General features: G+C 39.5%; 1 protein-coding gene across 2 annotated transcripts in view; it reads right to left on the minus strand.

The window, feature by feature from the left end:
* Positions 1-1,358: 1,358 nt before the first annotated feature.
* The window catches only part of HERC4 (HECT and RLD domain containing E3 ubiquitin protein ligase 4), a 52,448-nt gene continuing 29,529 nt past the window's right edge, over positions 1,359-24,277 (minus strand). For both annotated transcript variants that reach the window (XM_081956205.1, XM_081956204.1), the window contains exons 14-25: positions 22,956-23,145; positions 20,743-20,915; positions 17,731-17,850; positions 14,523-14,621; positions 10,731-10,898; positions 10,213-10,356; positions 7,545-7,711; positions 6,141-6,207; positions 5,674-5,756; positions 4,983-5,166; positions 4,423-4,525; positions 1,359-2,650 (exon numbers count right to left, since the gene is read on the minus strand). In XM_081956205.1, the coding sequence (XP_081812331.1) occupies positions 2,442-2,650; positions 4,423-4,525; positions 4,983-5,166; positions 5,674-5,756; positions 6,141-6,207; positions 7,545-7,711; positions 10,213-10,356; positions 10,731-10,898; positions 14,523-14,621; positions 17,731-17,850; positions 20,743-20,915; positions 22,956-23,145 (1,707 nt within the window). In that variant the 3' untranslated portion in view covers positions 1,359-2,441. The remainder of the gene's footprint in view (positions 2,651-4,422; positions 4,526-4,982; positions 5,167-5,673; positions 5,757-6,140; positions 6,208-7,544; positions 7,712-10,212; positions 10,357-10,730; positions 10,899-14,522; positions 14,622-17,730; positions 17,851-20,742; positions 20,916-22,955; positions 23,146-24,277) is intronic.

The following is a 24,277-nucleotide window of genomic DNA, read 5'->3' on the forward strand; positions in this document are numbered from 1 at the left end:
CCTCCAGTGGTTTGCTCCTATCTGATAACATCATGCACTTACTTTCAATGGGTATATATGGTCTTGATACTAGCGAAACAGGAAGTACTAGGTACGATGAGAGTAGCAGACCTCCAAATTCTGGGTCCTATTGAAGTGAGCTACCTCACTCACTGATGGTTAGATGGTGCGGGTAAGGCTATGATGGTTTCTTGTAGTGGGGGAAGAGACAGGTTGAACACTCTATGCTTGAGGTGAACTAGTCTGCCACTGATTTGCAAATATTTGCAGGCTGCAGATTATCTTACTTAGATAACTTAACAGTACCATTTCCTCCCTTTTTCTACTTTCCTATAGTTACTACTCTTAGGCTTTTTCCAAATGCTCTCTACATCCCCAGAAAAAACCTCAGAATACATATGCTTTGATCCCAACACAGATGAAACTAATATATGGACATAAAAGATCAGTACCAGTCCACGGCTAGTTAGAAACTGGGCCATACAAGTGAGCGAAGCTTCATCTGTACATGCATGGGCTCTAGGTAGCACATAACCCATCCATCCACTATGACTCTGGAATTTCCCCCCACACAGAACTGGTCCATGGTGCCCAAAAGATTGGGGACCGCTGCTCTGAAGTCAGAACTGTTATGATCCTCTACAAAGATAAAACAATTTTATACTACCTGTTGAGTTATTGTTAAAACGCTTGGGTCTTCTAACAGCAACATTTTAAAAAACAAGAAATTTAGCTAGTCAAATAAACCTACTTATGTCACATACCAGACTATTTTGTTTGGGGTTCTTCTGTTGTAAAGCAGGAAGGCAAAGAATAAAACACAAACATGCATATTTATCGGTTGAAGAACTGTTTATGTCTAGTTATGAAAAGGACTAGGGGAGACATGATAGTGTTCCAGTATCTCAAGGGCTGCCACAAAGAAGTGGGAGTCAAGCTATTTTCCAAAGCACCTGAGGGCAGGACAAACAATGGAAACTAATCAAGGAGAGAAGCAACTTAGAACTAAGGAGAAACTTCCTGCAGAACAATTGATCAGTGGAATGAGTTGCCTCCAGAAGTTGTGGGTGCTCTGGAAGTTTTTAAGAAGAGACTGGGCAACCAGTTGTCTGAAATGGTAATTTGTTTGATCAGGACGTTGGAGTAGAAGACCACCAAGGTCCTTTTTAACTTATTCCTTCCAGGCACTTCAAGATACTATACCTTTACACATTACTTCAGCAGACCTGAATGTACAATTGAGTATGTCTGACAGGATTCAAATGTTTGAACACATGTCCCTCTTAAAATAATTTAGACACATGACTTAAGCAAATTTTCTCCATGTTGTTTTAAAAAATGAGACTTTTACGGGTATACATTATCCAACATTTCATTCAAATATTTATTTTATGCTTGAATTGTTTCACTGCAGTTTATAAATCTAAAAAAAATAAATATTTATTTCACAGCTGAAAGTCACGTACTATTAATAACATGTAAACATTCAGGAACTTGACACCCCCCCCCCCCTCATAACTCTTATCTGCTTGGTTCAAAGTATCACTTCCAATGACCAAAGTCCTTAAAAAACTGTGAATAAAAGTAAATAATTTAACCAAAATTTTAAAACTACTCCAATAATTGAGAGTAAGAAAGGTAAAATCTTAGTTCTGCCCAAGAGAAAAAAGAATTTGCTGATAATTCTGCACTCATGCCAAACATCCGAGTTTTATTTGGATTACCATGAATGAAATCTCAAAATTTAAGAAAGGGATTTTTCTTTCATAGTTTTAATTAGCAAATGACAACTCCATGGACACCTGAAGGAACTGCAAATGAAAACAGCATTGACATTCTCAATTGCTTTCATTGTAAAAAGATGAACTAGTTGCAAGATGAAATGGTTGCTATATAAATTTTCCTTGTTATCATGGTAAATTACTCTCCCTTCAAACCCATCTCCAAACGTGGCTAAATATGTTGTACTTGCTTTTTCTTTCTATTTATTGTAACTTTGTTTATTTTAACAAAACAGCCCCAATTCCATAAAGCAATAGATACTCTACTGCTGCTGGAGCATATATTAAAAAAAGAAACTTTTAATAAAATGAAAATCTAATTTGACTTTCAGTGATTTGAAAAGAAAAGCACATCTTTCACACACACAGCAACATTTTTGCAATATGTGAAATGCTAAAATTTAGTTATGAAACTTGTGTTTATTCCAACATTGCATTTTTATTAAGATGGCAAAATGCAATTCCACAGTTCGCATCAAGACAATCATTAATATAAGGATTTTTGGCTCCTGTGAAAGAATCAGATCACTGAACATAGTTTATGAACAAGCTTCTTATAATCACCACCACTTGGGTATCACCCATTTTACATTGCAAAGCAGATCTAAGCATTGGTTTAATGTTCCCAATTAAATGATTGGATGGTGCTGAGTTTTTACATTATACTAAATTGAAGCCTTCACAGTGATCAATTGCTTGGATCAACTTCGATCTCAGTATTTCCTTGTTGGTATATTTTGGAAGATCGAGGAGATTAAAACATGTATGAGATACAGGAAGATATCCGTCTCCACCTCCAGTTGGTTGGATAATAAGACTAAGGCTCTTCATTCCAAGTATAGGAATACGATCGCTCCCTGTCAAAAACACTTAAAAAGGAAGAAAATGGAATAAACTAAGTCAGATATCAAAAGTTTATCACAGAGTACCAGTATATGATACACAGGATAGAAAGTTTTTTTGTTAACATACTGTGTTGAAGTACTTTTGGCTAAACAAAGAATTATTTACTTTTGTGGAATCAATATTAATCTGGAAATGGGCAGACCAAGAATTTAGTGTTCAGGGAGTGAATCGGGTTAACCAAGGGAAGATTTTATTATCATGGTGCTGCCACCCATCACCCCAACACTTACACACCAGATATTCAAAACTCAGTGTTAGATCTAAAGTAAGATAAAGAAATGCACCCCTCCGTTTGGGAGGAAAAATGTTTTGACTTTTCCTAAGAGTAAAAAAGCATGTTGCATTGTTTTTCAATTAAAAGGAATGTTTAGCAAAGTTATGTTTAATAAAATGAGAGAATACTAAGGATTCCTAGAAAACTTAAAATAATAGTCTATAGCCGTGATGGCGAAACTATGGCAGGTGTGCCACAGGTGGCACGCGGAGCCATATTTGCTGGCACGCCAGCAATCAGCGCGCATACCAGCCAGCTGATTTTCACCCTTCTGGTTAGCTCGTTGGGGCTGTTTTTCGCCCTTCCCAAGGTTCAGGAAAGCCTCCGGAGCCTGGGTAGGGGTTTTGCGTGCATGCGCGGGGGGGTGGGGGGGTGGGTGTTGCACGCACATACGCAGGTGGGTGGGGAGGATTGGGCACGTGTGGGTGCACGATAGCACGTGCGCACACAATTGTGGCATGCCATAAGAAAAAGGTTCACCATCACTGGTCTATAGTATTTGTTTGAAATATTCACCTTGTATTTTACCCCTTCTCAGCTTTTTAAAAATATATTTACTTATGCTTCCCACAATACATTCTATATTTTATAGGAAACATTTGCTCAAATTGTAAGGCAGATCCATATGTACTACCACCTCAATATTTGCTGTAAGCTTCAGGCTGGTATGTTCTCTTCTCTAGTGTGAAGGGGTGACAAAAACTCCTTTCTACAAGATTCCTAGAGTTCTGCTTTATTTGGACTATAGTTTCATAATAAACTCTGATCACTGACCCAGGCTTCTTTGAATAAAACATAAGACAGACTTCAAAAATACATAACCAGACATCCAATTCTACAGTAAGATTACCCCACTCTTTACTTCTGCATATCTTGTACCAGGGACTGCTGAGGGGAAAAGAGACTCTCGCATTTAAGAGCAGGAATGGTATTCATTAAAAAAAAAAAACCAACTCCATTCATTCCATTTATACAGCTGCCCATCTCACTGGCATGTAATTTTGCACAGGGTAGGGTACTCAAGACAAAAACAAAAAAATCAAGCATTAATTAAAAACCGTTAAAAAGCAAAGTAAGTAAGTCGCCTGCCTTCTGGATAGTTAAAAGTAGAATTGAATAGTAGAACTGGGTGGCTTTTGCTTATGTTGGAAAGAAGAAAGATAGACTTAGCATTATAGATTTAGCATTACATGCAAAATAGGATCCCAATCAGATGTGGTATTCTGCCAGTTCAGACAGGTTCGCCTGAACCAGAAGCAGAAATTGCGGGTGGCCACGCCTACCCTCCCCAGCTCTATGGCATCCCATTTAGGCCCCTTTTTTTAGCCAAAGTGCATGTGCAGGCGCTGAGCACATGCGCGGATATGCACACATTCACATTTGCGAAGCAGTAGGGAAGGTAAATGAATACCATCCCTGATCCCCATGGTCAAGATGTATTGATTTTATGAAGATACTTACACAAAAACTGTTTCTTCTTTTCCAGTGATAAATCATGAAAAACTTCCCAGAACAATTTAATTGTTGGATGTTCTGCCCAATATTCTCCTTTGTATTGAGTATTCTAAGGAGAAAAAAAAAATCAAAATCACACTATTAAAGAACATTGTCTCTGATTCTTTCTTCCTTCTCCCCTGCAAATGGTAGACTATGTTGACCACCAAACAAGCACTGAAGCACAGGCAAGGACACTGTATTGGACACTGTGCAATATGCATGCTTAAATAAGCTATTTAAAAACTTCAGCTGTAATCTTCTATTAACTTAAGTGATATTTATCACGGGGTGTTTGGGAAAACATGCAAAGGACTGCAGCATGCATACATTTTCATTTTCTAACTCACTATTTGAACATTTACCACCAACCATAAAGGTTCAATGTCTATAGTGAGTTAATTTTCTTTGCTTTTTGTAACCACATTCTCTGTTATCAGGGAAGGACAAGAAATCTTGGAAAATAATCTTGGCAAACAGAAGGCTTAATTCCTGAACAGCAGCTAATTTCTGGCACAGCCACCCACCTTCTCTAGTTCTCTCCAGTCGTAGTTGGTGTTCCCAATCACCATTGCTTGCAGTTCATTAGGCTCAAACAGCTGAAGAACTTTACCGCCACACACTTTGTGAAAACCTTCATGGAATGCATCATAGAGAGAAGCCACTGATTTATTGAAGATATAGTCCACGTAGGCATCCACAAACTCTTGCCTAGAACCGGATTAAAAGAAAAACCCTTTAGAAAGACTCAGGACACAATCCATTTAGCAACAGCAATTTTTCTTTTCTTATGAACATTTTGTCTTCCTTCAATGGAATATTCTACAAAATATTCAGTCAAGCAAAGGCTGAATTCAGCTAAATCATGGACAGATATAGTTTTGGAAGTGCTGTTTCTCCTCCTGAATTTGAAACTTCATTTATAGCATACGTTAAAAGCCCAAACATCCTGTTTATGTCTGATTTAAAGTAGGTTAACTAAACATAACACTCGCTGCTTTATTGGTTTCATGCACATCACAGGATGGAGCACAAAAATTAAGAACAGAAGGCAAACGTAGGCCCGTGCTCCTTCCCAACTTCATAAGCCACAATTGATGAAATCGGAGGGGACTATTTGATCATCATTAGTGTGTTGATGCCTTGGTTCCTTTTAGTTAATTTTGAATTAAAAGTAGAAAGATAAAATGCTAAATGAAATATACTATTACAACCTACCTATTCTGTTTGACAACAGAGATATCGGCACCGTTTGGAATTAGCTCTTTAACTTCTGTGGCACCAAAGTTTTCAACCGTGATCTGTTCAGGAGAGAAGAAGCATCTCATTGTTTGCTTGCAGAAGATTTCGACATTGCTTTATAGGGAGCATCATGTCTAATTTTCACTCAAGACAGAAACATACATACTCATGTAGTATGGCCCTATTACTTTTATCCTTCTCATCCGTTCCACTACCGCCTTCTCTATAGGTAGCATTATTATGATTATCCTTTGCAATTATATATTGTTCTGTTATTATGAATATTATTACTTTGCTGTTTTGGGAAAATAGCACCAAACTTATGCACCAAAGACAAATTCCTTGAGTTTAATCACACTTGATCAATAAAGTGTTCTATTTGTAGATTAATATGAATTCCACTTTGAAATGAACTGACACATGTGCTAACAGATAATGCTTACTGTAAAGTTGAGGCAGAAGGTATCTTCCACGTCATCTTCTGGATAATCTAGCAATTGTTGCATACTCCTGGAAAATCAAATATGCTAATCTTTCATTTCAGCAACAGCAGAATTTAGTTAGACTCTGCAAACTTGAAAGGTTTTGCTATCTTTTTACCAAAAACTGAGAACAAGGAAAGTACATCCACAAAACATTGCAATGCAGCATGGAAGCACCCTCAGTTCAGTTATCCAGCATTTGTTCTTCCTTGAGGAATTTCAGCTCTAACGGTACCTTTTCTAGTCTCCTTCCAACCCTTCATGCTTCCCCCCATCTTCCCAAAATATTTTCTCCTTTTGCCAACTTACATAGTTCCCCACAAGTGCATGCTGTTTTGCCAATTAGATTGAAACCACTCCATGTGCAAATATTTCATTTACGGTACTACAACAGTACCAATTCTAATTCCAGGCACCATTATATAGCATGTGCCGGCATTTTTTTCTAACATTCCAGCATATGGCATAATGCTCCTCAACTACGCAAAAATTCATCTTGATGGCACTATCTTAAGGCAAATCCTCTTACAGTGCCTATTTTTAATTTTGATAACCTTCATCCCAAAGTTTTAAAGGATGTATTTTTAAATATGCACAAATCAAATTCCTTGTTTTTAACATGCTTTAATTTTAATTGAGTTGTACTGTAATTCCAAACTAGGGAAAAGCAATGAAAATGCCAGGCAGATTTTGTATGTTCATTCAGCACCGTATTCTGTCTTACAAAGTCTCCCCTTGACAACAGAGGAGAAAGTCTTTGCTCTTTCTCCTACAAGTGCCATCCTTTTCTTCTACCCAAATTTCAGAAAAAATATGAAGCCAGAAAACAGGCTGGTCCGATGGGAAGAAATTATCTCAAATCAAAAATATGATAGCACTGACTTCTTAGAACAGCTACCAAATCAGAGGTGGTATTCAGCAGGTTCTGACCAGTTCTGGAGAACTGGTAGCGGAAATTTTGAGAAGTCCGAAGAACTGGTAAATACCACCTCTGACTGGCCCCACCCCCATCTATTCTCTGCCTCCCAAGTCCCAGCTGATCAGGAGGAAATGGAGATTGTGCAGTATCCTTCCCCTGCCACGCCTACCAAACCATGCCACGCCCAAAGAACTGGTAGTAAAATTGTTTGAATTCCACCACTGCACCAATCCTTCTCATTATCATCAGATTTGTGTTTTTAATCAAGAACATTAAATCAAAGTTAATTAAACCACAAATGTATGTATATTAGTCCAAGTAGTGCAAAATAAGCAGCATTTATATGTCATCTTCTGATTAACAATACAGAACTTAATTCTTTTCTCTGATGAAACAAGCCAAAGCATAGATAATGTAATTTCTAATATCAACTAAATTGTGTTCACCTGCCAACATCAGGCATTAACTCTTTGAGGTCTTCCAGGGAAGGTTTCTTGTTCAGAAGCTTCTTATATAAAGCCAATGGAAAGTGAAGTTCTACAATAGTAAAATTGTATATTGCTAGTCCGCAAACAACACCGATCAGATGAAACAAGTCACTGTCTTCAAAGGTCTGTGAATACAAAGGAAAAGTAATTCAACAGAAAGCAAAGCAAATAAGGTTAAACTACATTGTTCCATGAAGAACTGCACATTATCTGTGTTCTACAAGTAATGTGTGTTCAATAAGTGTTAAACCTCAAGTAAGATTTGAACCTTTTTGAAAAACAAAACACTGTAAATTATCTGTTTCAGACCGGAATCTACATTATTAAAGATTCTTCTAACCCAGGGGTGTCAAACTCGATTTCATTGAAGGCCACATCAGTGTTGTGTTTGACTTTGGGAGGTGGTGGTGGTGGCGGGGGGGGGGGGGGGCATGTACATTTTGACATCTCTCATGCCAGGGGTGCCTGTGACAGCCCAAGTACTCTGCCAGGGAAAATGGGCTCTCGAGCTCCATTTTCGGCTACCATGGCCTCCTGCAACCTTCTGTCAACAAAAATGGAGCTCGGGAGGGCCACATGCAGCCCTCGCGGGCACTGTTTTCAGCTGTGACGGGTTCCTGCAACCCTCTGCCAGTGAAAATGAAACTCAGGAAGGCCATGTGCAGCCGCCCCCCCCCCCCCCAGCTCGGTTTTTGCTGGCAAAGGCACCGCGGGCCGGTCCTTCACTGTTTCCAGGGTGGCCCTGCAGGCCACATCTAAGCACCTGGCAGGCAGGATCCGGCCCCTGGGCCTTGAGTTTGACACCCCTGTTCTAACCAGCTTTCTCTCAGAAAAAAAGAACAATTGTCTACTTTAACAATCCTCCCATATTATATAAATTGAACTGATATTGGCCACTACATGGGTAGGAGTCAAATGTCACCTGACACAACGTGAGGTTTGGTCAAAGGAAGAAGATGGAGAGTGCACTCTAATACCCCAGATCAGAGGGTAACTTCAAAGAATAGGATCCCCTTTTTGCGAAGTATCAAATTAGCAAGTTAAGGCTCCCATTGGCATCCTTAGAAGTCAATACAACTCTGTGTACAATTCATCAGTTATATTGATTGACTCTTGCAACTTCTTCTCTGCTAAAATACTTTGGCCATTATCCCTAGGCTCCAGCAACCTTCTGCCAGTGTTACTGTAATACAGAGCTGAGGAACCCACTTGGGCTCTGAAATTGCTGCTCAGGTTTGAAGAGTCACTCCTGTACATAGATCATGCACATACACAAGGGCCTGCACACATATGCTTATTAACACATGCACTCTCTTTCTCTCTCTTTCTGAGAGAGGTGGGTAGGGGAAAGAGGGAGAAAGTGCTAAGTACTACACAGTTCTTAATTTAGGGACACAGTGAATTTCAGTCCTTTTTTCCTACATGATGGTCCCTTGCAGCCTACCTGGGAGTAGGAGAAGGGGAGACTAGGCAAGACTTGTATGGATTACCATGTTTCCCTGAAAATAAGACCTCCTCGGATAGTAAGCCCAATTGGGCTTTTGAGCGCATGCGCTAAAATAAGCCTCTCCCAAAAATAAGTCCTCCCTGAAAATATTGCAATGCAGCAGCAGCCATGAAGTGAAATCGCTCGCTGCCTCCTGCACCTCATCCCCGAAAATAAGGCCTAGTGCTGTCTTATTTTTGGGGAAACACAGTATGTAAATGGCTTTCAAAGGTTATATACAACCCACTGGTGTAGTGGGTTAGTACTGGAAAGACTCAAGTTCATAGTCAGCCACAAAATCTCACTGGGTGACTATGAGGCAGCTGTTCTTTCAGCTCAATGTGTCCCAGAGAACTGTTGATTTGCAAAAGAAAATTGGAGGAAAGAAATGCTGCATATGACACTAGTCCACCATAACTTCATTTGTGCACTTTTGAGCACAAATTGAGATATTTCAATCTTTAAAGCTGCTTAAAGCAAATGTTTATATGCCCTTTTACACTCAATCTGGCTGAAGGGACAACATAATACTCTCAGACACTTCTTCAACTCTAAACATTTTCTGAAACAGGACAGATCATGATTGGGGAAATTGCCCTTTTCCACATTGCCCTTCCATTGCAAAAATTATCTTTCTAGATGCTCATCTGGTGCCAGTTTTGATGCAACTATTTGCTTTTTTTGAAAGGTCTAGTTGTTCCACAATTGTTTTTGCTTATCCTATTGATTTTCATATAATGCTGTTAACTATATGTTAATTTTAATGTTGCAAATGGAAAAGCAGCACGTTTTCCTAAAATAAAACAAACCACAGCTCAGATGTCCCGTATCTAAGACCTGCCTTGCACCTCATTGCAAATGTTCTTCTCCCCAACAAGTGACAAATACCAGACCTCTGCCAGAAAGCCCATAACCAGATATACCTGCCAGATATATAGAAAGGTGGGAAGGTAACCCATCCAAGCTGAAGCACAAGGCCAGATGCAGAAATCCCATCATGAACCACAAGAGAACAGTTGATGTAAACTGGTATAATTAGAATAAACTTTTTAAAGCACACTTAGGGTCAGTTTGCAAGGCAAACCAAGATCTATTCACTGCCATCCCACTAGCAAAAACACCAACCTATAGATTACGTACCTTATCTGAGAACCAGATCAATCTCGAAACGTCATTATATCTAAACATTCCATACTTGGGATCGAGCAGTTCTCTCATAATAAGCAAGAAAAATTCTTTGCGGACTCCACCTGCATCAACAGCTTCTTCGCCTACAAAAATAACCTAACATTGGCAATGAAGTTAGCATACTGTTATAATTGTTATATTCAAGTACAGATTTGGTGCACGGATAACAGAATATATGTATTTTTAAAGAAACAATTTGTCATGGATCTCACATTGCTCCTAATTTTGATATTCAAATAATTAATGAAATTCCAGTTTTTTAAAAAATAAATGAATAACAGCGATAGCATTTTTGAATGGCTGGGACTACTAGAATCCTTTATGGGCCAGCTGTTTTTCTGCTCAAAATGTTGGCTTCCCAAAATGGGCATTCCCAAGATGGACCTTTAAAGGGAATGAGCAGAGGAGGGAGAATCACAATTGTTAAGTTGATGTGTATCAAGAATTTAAAATATGCCAACATGACCTACCTTGAGAGGCTTCTTGTAATCTAGATTTTTTGTTTTCCGCAGCACTTCCATGGCATCCCCCACAATATTTTCTCTGCGCACAATTAAGATCAGACATGGATTGACAGATTCAAATACTGGGAGAAAAATAGATGAGAAATTCTGTCTGTGAGCCTGGTCAACAGCCATCTGGGAAAAACCAAGTAAAAGCCTTAGGAGTAGCAGTTATAGTCGTGAACATGGGACGAAGACAGAGTTTACATTCAAGAAAATGCATCAGTTGTTAGTAAAATTAGATTAATGGTGATTTCCAGCATTTGCCCCTTAGAGCAAAGTTTTTCTCCATCTTCTTCCCCCCCAGATGAACAAGCCCATTGTTCCCAACCAAGAAATTTCTTGCTGCCTAAAGCTTGCTCTGACCTCATCAATGCTCAACAATAATGATGATGATGTTCTAGGGGTTGTTTGGCAACTGCAGGAACACAGGATGTCAGAAACTCAGCCAGAAGCCCAAAGGCTCAAGTCTCCATCAGTGTGATAGCCACATTTTTTTCCCATGAAACTGCAATGTTCAGTGTGACTAAAGGAACACTCTGAGAAAAACCCATACTGGCCGTATTTCATTAACCTATGTTTTATAAATTTAAACTGCATGATATTGAATGTGTTTCAGTACACTGTGTGCTTCTCTGAGCTGGTAGCATTAAGCCAACTGTCAGACCTGGAAGCCATCTTTTATGTTGGGCCTTCAGGCCTGCCACATTTTCTGCTGTGGGAAAACGGGAGGGTGGATTATATGGAGTATGGGTGATATATAGTCTAAATAACGTTCCTTTCTTTGCGAATCAAGGACACCTTGCCTGCAGCTGTGACTGGGAGGCATCTCCAGTTTTGGACGGTGCCTGATTGGACCATGTGATGGACATGTGGGTGCTGGGCAGGGACTTGAATGTTCATTTGGGTGGGGAAGACCTGGAAACTTCCAGATTCAGGTTTTCCCAGATGTGCCAATATGACATCTCTAATAAAATGCAACTTTCAGGAAACTTAAGTCTCGGAGTCTTCTTTTGTTGGGGGTGTTACTTGAACCCTGACATCAAAAACATTGACTTACAAAATACTCTGTTGTTGAAGACCCTGATTGCACAGAACAGCTTGTGAATGTTTGGAGTTATCCTGGTGCCCTTATGTACACCTTTTCTATCTTTACTAAAAAAAAAAAAAGTACATGGAAACTCAAGTGATTCAAGCCATGATGGGCAATGGAGCTCAGTCTTATGGGCCTATCTATTGGCAATTTACAAGATATGGGATATTATGATTGGAATGTAAAATGGTAAAGGGCATAAATAATGAAGGAAGGAAGGAAGGAAGGAAGGAAGGAAGGAAGGAAGGAAGGAAGGAAGGAAGGAAGGAAGGAAGGAAACTGAATTAAAATGAAGAAATGAATAAAATACCTATGTATTTGTGAAACTAAGATAAACAAGCAAAGTAAAACTAAGAGAAAGGAGAAGAATATAAAAGTTTGCAATGAAGATGGGACTGTTCTTGTGGAATTCATCTGATAAACCCATATAGAATGTAAATGAATGAGTGTAATTGTGAATGAAATGTTTAAAATGTAAAACAGAAAGTATAAACTGGTGTCATTTAAGCTCCTCTGGATGCATACAAATCTAGGAATTTATATGTGAGTGGATGGTGAATGGTGATAATGGAAGAGCAAGATCAGATGACTCTGGGGGAGGGTATTAGCCAGATTTGGGTCCAGGTGATGCTGATTGGGGTGGGGGTGGGGGAGAGATCAAGCCCAAAGTCCCTTCTCTACCGTGTCCCTTAGGGTTGAACACTCTCCCCATTCTATTTAACCAGCATTGATACCTAGCTTTACATTTCCATGCCAGACTGACCAAGTGATGTTTTGAAGATACTGTCTCAGTGTCTGGATGCCATTCAGGGCTCAATGGGGAAGAACAGGTATCAGTTCAACCCTGGCAAAACCGAGTGGCTGTAGATTTTAGGACTCCCTGGGTCTAAGAATTTTTCATCCAACGAATGGAATTAATGTGCAACTTGTGGTCCTCCTGGACTCAAACAGCCAGTGGTAGTCCTAACCAGGATGTCACCCCCAACTAAAGAAGACTCCAAGGCTTGAAGTTTCTCAAAGTTCCATTTTATTAGAGATATCATATTGGCACATGTGCGAAAACCCGAATCTGAGAGTTTCCAGATTTTCCCCCACCCAACTTAAAGTCCAGATTCCTGCCCAGCACCCACATGTCCATCACATGATCCACCCAGGCACTGTCCAAAACTGGAGATGCCTCCTAGTCATGCCGTTCCAGATGCAGAGCAAGATGTCCTTGATTCTCTGAGAAAGGAATGTTATTATGACTATATATTTCCCATACTCCATATAATCTCCCCTCCCAATTTCCCACAGCATTGAATGTGGCAGGCCGGAAGGCCTAATGCAAAAGATGGCTTCCACGCCTGATACAGGAGGGCTTTTGCACAACTTTGTGCACCAGCTGTGTCCCTTTATGGACTGGGACGCACTGCTTTCAGTTCACTCATACATTAGTCATCTCCTGAATGCATTACTTCAACATACTCTACGTGCTCACAGTGATATTAGGAAGTGTTGTTGGGAATCTGAACAAGCTATACTTTTAATGTGGCTGATCCATGTGGGAAACTAAGAATCTTAATGATTTAAAGAATATAAGATGGTACATAGCAATTAGTGATTTAAATTGAAAATTAATGTATAAAAGATAGAGATAGTTGAGTTGGACAGGAAAATGAATTGAACAGCTGAAAGTTACACATAAATGGCAAACTAGAACATATGAATGCTGATTAAAAAAAAGTAGTGAATCAGAATCAGAATAGAGGTGAAAGGAACCTTGGAAGTCTTCTAGTCCAGCCCCCTTCTCAAGCAGGACGCCCTATACCATTTCAGAAAATAGTGGATAGTATCTAATCTGCTATAAGGAAGAGAATGACTGTCAAACATTAAATAGCATTGTTATACAAAACAGAATATTGAGGGAAATATAAAAGTAAGTGGAATGCAGCAGAAATTAATTTTTTAAGGAACAAAGAGAGATGGGATCAAGAATGAATGAGTGATGAATTAATGTGGACTTGAGATGGTTTGGCCAGATAAGAGGGAATCCATAAGGCCTGAACTGCAAAGAAATACATGAAGGAGGAATGAATGTGCTAAGAAGAAGCCCCAAAAATCATGACCGCAGTTAATGAGATCCTCAGAAAGAGTGGTGGAAAGTTTATACAAAAAGGGAGTGAAAAAGCTGTTTACAGACTTTGTAGAAAGAAAGATGTTGCAAGGATGGAAAGACATGGATGGATATAGTGCCAGTATAACCTAGAGTTATTAATATTTCTCCCCCCACCCCCAAATCTCTTGCCTTATAATTTTTTACTTTGTTTTAGTATGTTCCTTATCCCAGAAAGGGAACAGTTTGATTGGTGTGCATGTACTTATGTCAATTGAATTAAATACTATTTAGCTTTGATTCTGACTACACTAATATCTCTTCCCATTCTGAAAAGTGAAAAGCCACAGCAAGCTACTCAAGGCCAAAGGCGATTCTTAGCCAAAACCAGTGCCCAGAGTTTCCCTTTTATAAGAAATGGGATTATAAAGCATATTTCAAATAATGAAGAAGCAGGAAAAGTTACTTATTCTGAAAAGGCAAAGCACACACTTTTTAGTCAAATTAATCAAGGAATAATCATACTTGCTCTGCACATTATTTTAAAAATAGTAAAGTCGTATTAATTTACCTGCATCTGCAGGACAGCATCTGTTTGCAAGAGTGTTGTCTTTGCTTGGGCATCAAATACAAAGGGATAGGTGCAAATTGTAACCGGTCCCTCTGACACCTTTAAAAAAAAAAAAAAAAAAGGGGGGGGGAGAATTACTTGAAAAAAAATGAAAAAAACATTGTTTACTTTGTGAACTAAAGGTTGACTACAACAAGAAGCTAAGTTTAAGCGTACAAGTCAACAGATGCAGTTGAGCAATCTTTATTGTTTATACATTAATTATATGCAGTTTCTTCTTTGATAATCCAGATCTGAACAAAATAGTTTCCAAATGGATATTATCGGTGTAAACTCAAGGTCTATGAATAAACCCAAGAAATTAATTTTGTTCTGTCTCGTTCCTAAACTGTTATTCTGATAATTAATCACTTACCTCATTTAATCCGTGGCTGATATCCTATTCACAAAGCACAAAGGGCAGCAGTAATTAAGAGGAAAAAGTACAGTTAATTTGGGCATGTGAATTTCCATTTTCTTACAGTGCCAAACCTCAAGAATAAATTAGTTCCTCTAAAATACCCACACTGTTTTATGCTTACAGGGAATGGAGCTGATGAGCCAACAATGAGCGAAGACTAAGATAAGGATATCGCCTCCATGCCAGCCCACCCACCCCTACCCAGAGTATATCACTATGTCACCTCCAAAGGTCAATGGGGGTGCTAAGTGTCCTTTTTTTGTGCCTTATTTATGGTTCTTTGGACACTCCAGGCTCTTAATATTAAAGTTCTAGTGTTTTTACCTCTGAAAGTGCTGAGCCTGCAGTAAATCATTAAGTGAAAGGATGAGGCAGAAACAGAAAGGCAAGTTCTAACAAGACCACGTCAACCAATAAATCAGTTTGCTGTGGAAGAATAGGGATCTCCAGTATCAGCCACTTAAAACAATTATTCCCAGTATTCTCTTCAATCATCCTTAGAGGCTTTGACAAAATAACACTCTAAATGGGCAAACAAAACAGAGCTTTCCATTTCTTGAGTTATTAACAGCAGAAGCAGATTTCTCAATCAATATTTCTATTCCATTTATTCTAAATTGCCCCTCGGCTACCTTCCAAAACAATTCCAAAAATATTTCAGACCTAAGATACAAAAAAAGAGAAAGGGCATTTTCAATCTAAAAATACAATCATATATAGCAAGATCACAGTGGTGATTTTAGAGCCAGCTTTTGCTGAACTGAAGCAGTGGAGAAACAACAGATGTCGTGCCTCACTGAGATGTGTGAAGTCAAACAAGGATACCCTACACAGTGCAACATATCTGGGTAAGATCATGGATATACTTGAAGGCCGAAAGGCTTTTTAACAAGGTCCCAACATTTTGATTAGTGTCGTTTAGTGATGCAAAAGTTTTGCAGTTCCAAAACATTGACTTTGAAGCTCAGATTTAGTACAACTTTCAGTATAAACTAAGAGACCATGTTCTGACCTTGGCTATTATCTGAATTAGTGCTTGACAATTAATCAAAACAAGAAACACACCAGAAGCTTGAGATAAACAATTCTGAACAAGAGACACTCACAACCCAGGTAATCTGTCACATTTCCAACACAGATATATCATTTTGTCCCCATATTATAAACAGTATGAAAAGTACCTTCATATTCAGGTTTGTACTTGGCATTTTAATGCAATATGCATGTAACACTAATTAATACCTGTCAAGGTTTCTAAGGGACCAACCAGCAAGATAGATTTTCTTAATACAGAAAACATAGTTAGATATGAATTGTGAAGATAAGGAAGTGTCTCAACAAAATTAGTCTGACATTAGGGCAGCTGTTCTTTTTTAAAAAGCTACATATTTTTCTCTCTCCCCCCCCCCCTTCTCTGTTCAGAAAGCTGTGTCAACAAAATCAAAATTTCACTAGTAATCAAATGGAAAATTGTCATGGAATTCTAGGACAGCAGAAATTGTAAGAACATCCTAGAAGAATGTAAACTATTTTTGTGCTGCTGTTGCTGCTAATTTCCTAATTATAGCTTAATTCAAGGACATCTTTAACTTTTTAAACCCAGAATAAATGGGCTTTTAAAATTTTAATTGGGTATTATTGTCTGACACTTTAAGGGGTTCACTGGATACAATCTTACTTTGCAATTACAAGTGACCAAACAAGTTCAAGTTTTGCATCTTATTTTTCTCTTCTAACTGCAGTTTATGTCACTTCCTCTACTGTTCTGCCTAAACTCAGCACCACATACTTGATAAAGACAGTTCCCATTTAATGACCACTTATTCACAGACTACTTGAAATTAGGATGGTGTTGAACAGAGGAGACTTCCAACCTGTCTCAGAGTTGTGGCTGTTGCAACATCCCCATAATCAAGATTGTGGATTCGGGCGCTTGGCAACCAGCTCCCAATTACAACACTGCAGTGTCCCGTGATTGCCGCTTGTCACCTTGATTGATGGCTTCCAACAAGGAAAACCAATGAGAAAGCCAGCACAAGATTGCAAATGGTGATCACGGGACATTGTGATTGTGTGCGGTTTGTTTAACAATGGCAACGGAGACTGCTAAAACTCCTCTCTGAAGTTGGCAGAGTAACAGGACAATGTGCTTTACCACCATGCTGCAAAGTGGACCCGTAACTACTTTAAAAGCATATATCAGCTTCTCTAATGCTGATAAAGACATACGGACATATGAATAGAATAGAATTCTTCATTGGCCAAGTGTGATTGAACGCACAAGGAATTTGTCTTTGGCGCATATGTTCTCAGTGTACATAAAAGAAAAATAAAATAGAATACATTCATCAAGAATCATAAGATACAACACTTAGTGATAGTCATAGGTTATTAATAAGCAATCAAATTATACTAGGAAACAAATGAAACAATATACATTTTAAAGATACAAGCAACATGGTTATAGTCATAAGAGGAAAGAGATTGGTACTAGGAAGGAAGGGAAGAATAATAGTAATACAGCTTTATCCCAACATAAATCTGTCTTAGACATATTTTACCACAGGACAAAAAATCCCTACAAGAAAACACAGCCAAAAAATGACCCATGTTTCTCACCAGAGCCAAATTTTATATGGCCAAAATGGTTGGAAGTAATAAAAATGAAGAACTGCACTATCTACATGGTCATGTACCTATATGGTCATGTATCAAAGATACAGTGGGAGCAAAAATTAAGACATTTACCATTCCATATGCCTGCTGCTGGATCCAGTTGAAATAGTCATTTCTTATATCAATCAAATCCTGTATTTCATGTATGTAGAATCTATCATACTGTATTATCTGTCCACCTCTTTCATTCACCTAAGTTTAAAAAAACACAAGAGAATCTGTCACTAAAAGTATTTCATATTTCACTTCTAAACTATCTGAAATGTTTGTTTCTAGATGAAATGTCAGCTATCTTTATAAGAACAGAAAAGCTAGAAAATATTCATTTTCAGATATAAACCATGTCCCTTTTTGATGGTATAACAATGTAAAACTACTTTTGACTAATAAAATGATTAAACAATTTGTGAGAAGAATTTAATGCTTGAGAAGATGCTAATTTTTTATATGCAGCTATAGCAAAATATCACAATTTTTAGGACTTATTACCGTGTTTCCCCAAAAATACAACATGTCCTGAAACAAAAGCTTTGCCACATTTTTTGGGTGGGCAAAAATATAAGCCCCCGCCCTGAAAATAAGCCCCCTGGACAACCCCCCCCCTCCGGCGAGGCAGAGCACCGCTCACCAACCTAGCGGTATCCCGAAGGCACCAAGCCGCGGGAGCTGGGGCAGGGGGGAAGAAAGGCACTCATGTTGCTTGGCACCTTCGGGATACCTCTAGGTTGGGGAGTGGAGTTCTGCCTGGCTGGAGGGGGGAGTCGCTGGGCGGCTGCTCCCTTGCAAGCGGGTTCCTGAAGAGCCGGGCACAGCCTCAGAGATGAAGCAGCCATGAAGTGACCATGCGCACGAGCAGCCACCTGGCAAACTCCCTCTCCAGCCGGGCAGAGCACCATTCACTGACTTAGGGAGTATTCCTAAGGCGCCAAGCTATGTGGCGCTCTGCCCGCCCCCTCAGCTCCCGCGGCTTGGCACATTCGGGATACCCCCTAGGTCATTGCATGGAGCTCTAACCGGCTGGAGAGGGGGGGTTGCGCGAGCGCCTGCTCCACCCCCAGCTCTCATGCCTCCCAGCCTCACCATGCCCTGGGCCAGCTGTCTTTGCAGCCGCTGCCAAGCTCCAAACAAAGCTTTTTGTCCGGCTTCCAAACTCCAGCCGTTGCTGGAAGAATCGGAAGTCGTGTTCCGGAGTTTGGAAGCCGGACAAGAAGTTTGCTCAGAGCTCGGCGGCAGCTGCAAGGACAGCTGGCCCAGGGCATGGTGAGGCTGGGAAGCATGAGAGCTGGGGGTGGAGCAGGCACTCGAGCAACCCCCCTCTCCAGCTGGGCAGAGTTCCATGCACTGACCTAGGGGGTATCCCGAATGTGCCAAGCCACAGGAGCTGGGGGCGGGCAGAGTGCCACATGGCTTGGCGCCTTAGGGATACTCCCTAGGTCAGTGAATGGTGCTCTGCCCAGCTGGAGAGGAGGTTTGCCAGGTGGTTGCTCGTGAGCATGGTCACCTCATGGCTGCTTTGCCCCTGAGGCTGTGCCTAGCTCTTTGGGAGCCCGCTCACAAGGGAGCAACCACCCGGCAACCCCAAAACAATAAGCCCTCCCACTCTAATAAGCCCAAGGCCATATTTCGTGGGTCAAAAAAAAAAAAAGACCCTGTTGTATTTTCGGGGAAACACGGTATAATGAGAAGCAGAAGTATAATGATTGCTGTACAGCAGCAATCAAACTCAATTTCATTGAATACTTTTTTAGTACTCATTGTGCCTCTTGGAACCAATTAATGATGAGCACTGAAGTACCACTGTAATTGGGATATAAACATTTTTTGTTTAATCACAGAAAACTAGTTATAGAATGCAACTGTGGTAAAATTACCGTACTTTTCAGAGTATAAGACACACCTTTTTCCCTCAAAAAAGAGACTGAAAAACTGGGTGCGTCTTATACACTGAACACAGCATTTTGTGCCTCCTGAAACCCCACCAACTTCACCAAAATGGCTGTGCAGAACCTGTAAAAGGCTTTCAGAGAGCTCCTGGGGGCTGGGGAGGGCAGAAATTAGTGAAAAATGGGCCATTTTTTTGCTCAATTTTGCCTCCCTCCACAGCCCCCAGGAGTACTCTATAAGGCTCCTAAAGGCTATGCATGCAATTTTTTTTTTTGCAAAAAATGGGCCATTTTTTGCTCGTTTTGGGCTCCCCACTCCCCACAGGAGCACTCCCTAAAGGCTATTCATGCCTTTTTTTTGGGGGGGAAGGGCCCGTTTTCCCCCCAAAATGGGCCATTTTGGGAGGTTAGCAGAGTGCAAAAACGGTTTTTTTTAATTTGCCTCTTCAAAACCTTGGTGCGTCTTATACTCTGAAAAATATGGTATGCTTGAATTTTTGTAATAGTAGTGGCATTGCTGTGGATTTAAAAAGTAATATTCATTAATATAAATTAATATCAAAATTGAATGTCTGTGTGATTTGAACTGAACCCTGATGACCTCAACTTTGGTTTGGCATATTGTAGCAAAATTATATATATGTATGTATATATGTACGTGTGCACACACAAAACAATAACATATTTCTTATATCCATATATAGATATATACATATCAAAACTACATATATATATATATATATATATATATATATATATACATACACATACATACATACACACACACACACACATATATATATAAATTAAAAATTCATTTTATCTCTCTCTATATCTATCTATCTATCTATCTATCTATCTATCTATCTATCTATCTATCTATCTATCTATCTATCATCTATAAATTGATTTAAATATTAATTCTATTGTGAAACTGAAATTTGTGAAATTGATATTAGTTCATTTGATTAGATTTACAGTTCAGATGCTTTATTAAATTAAAGCATTTCTCTTCACTAGAAGATAAATGTTCCCTCCAATGACAACTACAGTTGCCAAATAAATCCCAAATTGTCTACAAAATAAGAAGGCACTCTAAAAGAACCCAGACCTATAAATTAATACTTGTATCCATTACACTGAAGATAGATATAATCTGAATCTTAACTTGCAAATAAGAATACAGATTTCCAAGACATACCCTATGTAATATTTCCAAAACTTTGAGCGAAGCATGTAGGCAGCTTGCAAAGATTCTTTGCTCTGAAGCAGGGATACCCAACTTGTACAGTTTCAGAAGGTGGACTACAACATCTTTGTAAAGTTCCACTATTCTGAGGAACAATGGAGGTTCCAATATAGACCACCAGTTTTCTACAGACAGGCAAGAAGGTGAGAGTTACTGACGCATTCTACAGCTGGTTGAATTAGTTTTTATTTAACATTCTCTATGACCTCATTTCACCAACGGTTTAACTCTACATCAAAAAAACCCCATCCATTTACTCATATTATATGTTTTAACTAAAAACTTTTTAGTTGCTTCTGAATCATGAAATGTTTATATGATATAATGAGATATAAAGCAAGCAAACATATTGAACCAATTAAAACAAGAGACAACTCATGTTTAAAAACAGTGAGCAGAAATAACAGAATTTATAAAATGCAGGTAGAAACTGACAGCTTCAAAAACTAAAGAATCAATAGAAGTTCCCTAGAAATTTCTCAGTTGGGTTTCTTAGAAAAAACTGCCTGCCAAGGTTTCAGGCCAGCAAAGCATTATCATATAGAACAGCGGTCGCCAACCTTTCAGTGACAGAAAAGTTTGGATCTTCCAAAAGCAATAATAAATCCTGAAAGTGCTCTCAAAATGTGATCTTAGCCCTTTGGTCAAAGCACAATGTCATCTGAAACAAATTGTACTTCCACTGCCAGATTGGAATCTTATTAAATTCCTACAATTTTATCTTATCTAAAAGTTGTTAGACTACATGACTGTAGTAGCCCGCCAGTGGCCAGCGGATCTGGCAGCAGATTCGGACAGTGAAGAGGTTGGGGAGGAACATGGACCAGTACTGGAGTCTGGGGAAGGCTCTGATGAGGGCTCTGTATCGGAGGCAGAGAAGGGGCCAGGGCCGTATGCCAGTTATTAGCTGCCTTTAGTTAGACATCAGTGAGGCAGATGAACACCTGGAGCCTGTTCCCAGTGTGTGCATGCACAGAGTGCCAGCTAAAGAACAGGGGTCAACTTGGGAGTAAGGCCACAGGTGGACGATGAATGCCCCCTCCCAGAAGAAATAAAAGAGGAGTGAAAGGGGAGTGGAATTTGCAGGAGACAATTAGTTTGCTTAATTGGTTTGTGACTCTCCAAGATTCATTGCCAAGTTTTGCAGATATCCCGCCTGTCAGCTCTCCAAGCCAGATAAGGTCTCTGACTGTAAATCCTCCCTTGAAAGATTTTGCTGGATGTGAATGAGCAGAATTCACAGTAAATTAGTAAAAGGGTTTTTTGTCGGGACAAGGAGTTTGCTTCATGCTCTTGGGAAGCTAATGTCTGAATAATGACATCTATTATTATATCTAATCATTGCGTAGAGAACTAGCTGAAAAACAGAAAGCTGGAAATTGTCCGCATCATCCTTAAAAATAAATGGGATAAAACTGATCCTTAGGAATTCAAAGGCTAATAAAATCCCCCTGCCTTAATTCTTGAGAGTACTCAACCAACCAAACTAGCACCAATGCAAAAGCGTGCTCAAAATCTTGTAATAGACAAAAAGAATGTTGTAGTGGTCCAAGGGATATAAACTGTCATTGACAAAATGCATTAGTATCTTCTTCTGAATCTACGTAGTTCTTAACATATGTCCTTCACTAACAATTATCTTTAACAATGTGGTCCATATGGGAAATCCAAAAATAAATTCTATTTTATATAGGTTTATTACCAATAACCACCACAGCTTTGCTACTCAGACATATGAAAGTGAACTTACAACAATACAGTGGAACCTCGGGTCACGACCGTTATCTGTTCCAGGACTTAGGTCAGCACCCAATTTGGTCATGACTGGAAGCAAGACTGACTGCGCATGTGTGCACAAAAAAAAAAAAGGCGCAGAAGGGGAAATTGCTACAGCAGGTAAAATCGCTGCAGCTGTGATTGATCGCTACCTGAGGATGTGTTCATGAACACAGAGAAACATTTAGTGGTTTTTTTTTGGCCGGCACCCGATTTGGTCGTGGTCAGACTTGAGGTTCCACTATACTTCTCTTCAATAGTTTAAGAATTGAAAAAAGCCTCAGGTACTGCAGAACATACACACCTACTTAAGTTTTGCAATGTACTCATTCATTGCAGCAGAGTAACACCTACATGTTTATAATTGACATTAAGCAAACCAACCTTACCAAGTACTTTCAGTGGAGCTTTTTCTAGATTCACGATAGCAGTTGCAAATGGAATAGCCAAAGTCATGTAGTTGTTTGCTTCATTCATTAAGGGGCATTCTGGCAGTGTTAGAAATAGTCTTAATGCTTCCACATCAGGCAAGGAGCTGGTCAGTTTAGGAATAAGGTTTTTCTCCAAGCTGGCTGCCACCTGGGGATGTTGTGTAAGACAAGAATCTAGTTTTAAATTAAAAACATGTTCTGGGAGAATAAGCCAATAAGAATAATACAAAGAGACGCATATTATTATTCTTGCAATTTAAAAAAATCATTTTTAAAAGCAAAGTACATATTTTTAAATAAAGCTAGCATAATTGCGCCATTTATTTCTGTTCCAAACATGACTAAATGGGGTTAGAAATCAGGAGGTTTTAGTCTCACTTTAGGCATGAAAAAGAAACGATGGGCCAGTCACTCTCTGTTATGGCCCGCCAGCGGAGCTGACAGCAGATTCGGACAGTGAGGAGGTTGGGGAAGAACAAGGACCAGTCCTGAAGTCTTGGGAAGGCTCTGGCAAGTGCTCTGCATCAAAGGCAGAGATGGGGCCAGGACCATCTGACAGTTATTAGCTGCCTTTGGAGTCAGACATCAATGAGGAAGACTAACTGTTCCCAGTGTGCACATGTGCAGTCACCAGACGAAGGGAACAGTTAAGGAACAAAGGTTAGGAGTAAGGCCACAGGTGGACAGTGAATGGCTCCTCCCATAGGGAATAAAAGAGGAGCAAAAGGGGTATTTGTAGGAGACAATTAGTTCATTCCTGCATTCTTGCCAAGTATTGCGGCGTCTGAAAGATATCGGTCTGGCCATTCTCCAAGCCTGATAAAGGTCGGTAATTGTGAACTATCTTAAAAAACTGTGGGCCAGCACTTTGCTGGAGAGGAATTCACTGTAAATTAAATAAAAGGGGTTTATCGGGACGAGGATTTGGCTTCGGGCTGCTGGGGAAGCCTAGGTCAGAACACTTCCTCTCAGCCCAAGTCACCTCACAGGATTGTTGTTGTGGAGAAAATAGGAGGAGGAAGCAGTATTAGATATTTTCACTGCCTTATTTTAAAAATAATAAAGGCGGGATAGATAAAAAATAAAAAAGGCAAGATGGCATCATCAGAGCAATCAAAGCTCTGTCTGTTTTTGCGTCTTGCTTTGTTGAGGCTACCCTGTTGCTTTTTAAAATCATACCCTTTGTTACATCTAAATATAAAATTAAAAACTACATATCTGAAGAAAGTTGCATTTTGCTTCACCTTTATTTGTTTGCTGCTCTCTATCCAGCCACCTTG

This window comes from Natrix helvetica, assembly GCF_964273705.1.
Source record: "Natrix helvetica genome assembly, chromosome: 5".
Lineage (NCBI taxonomy): Eukaryota > Metazoa > Chordata > Lepidosauria > Squamata > Natricidae > Natrix > Natrix helvetica.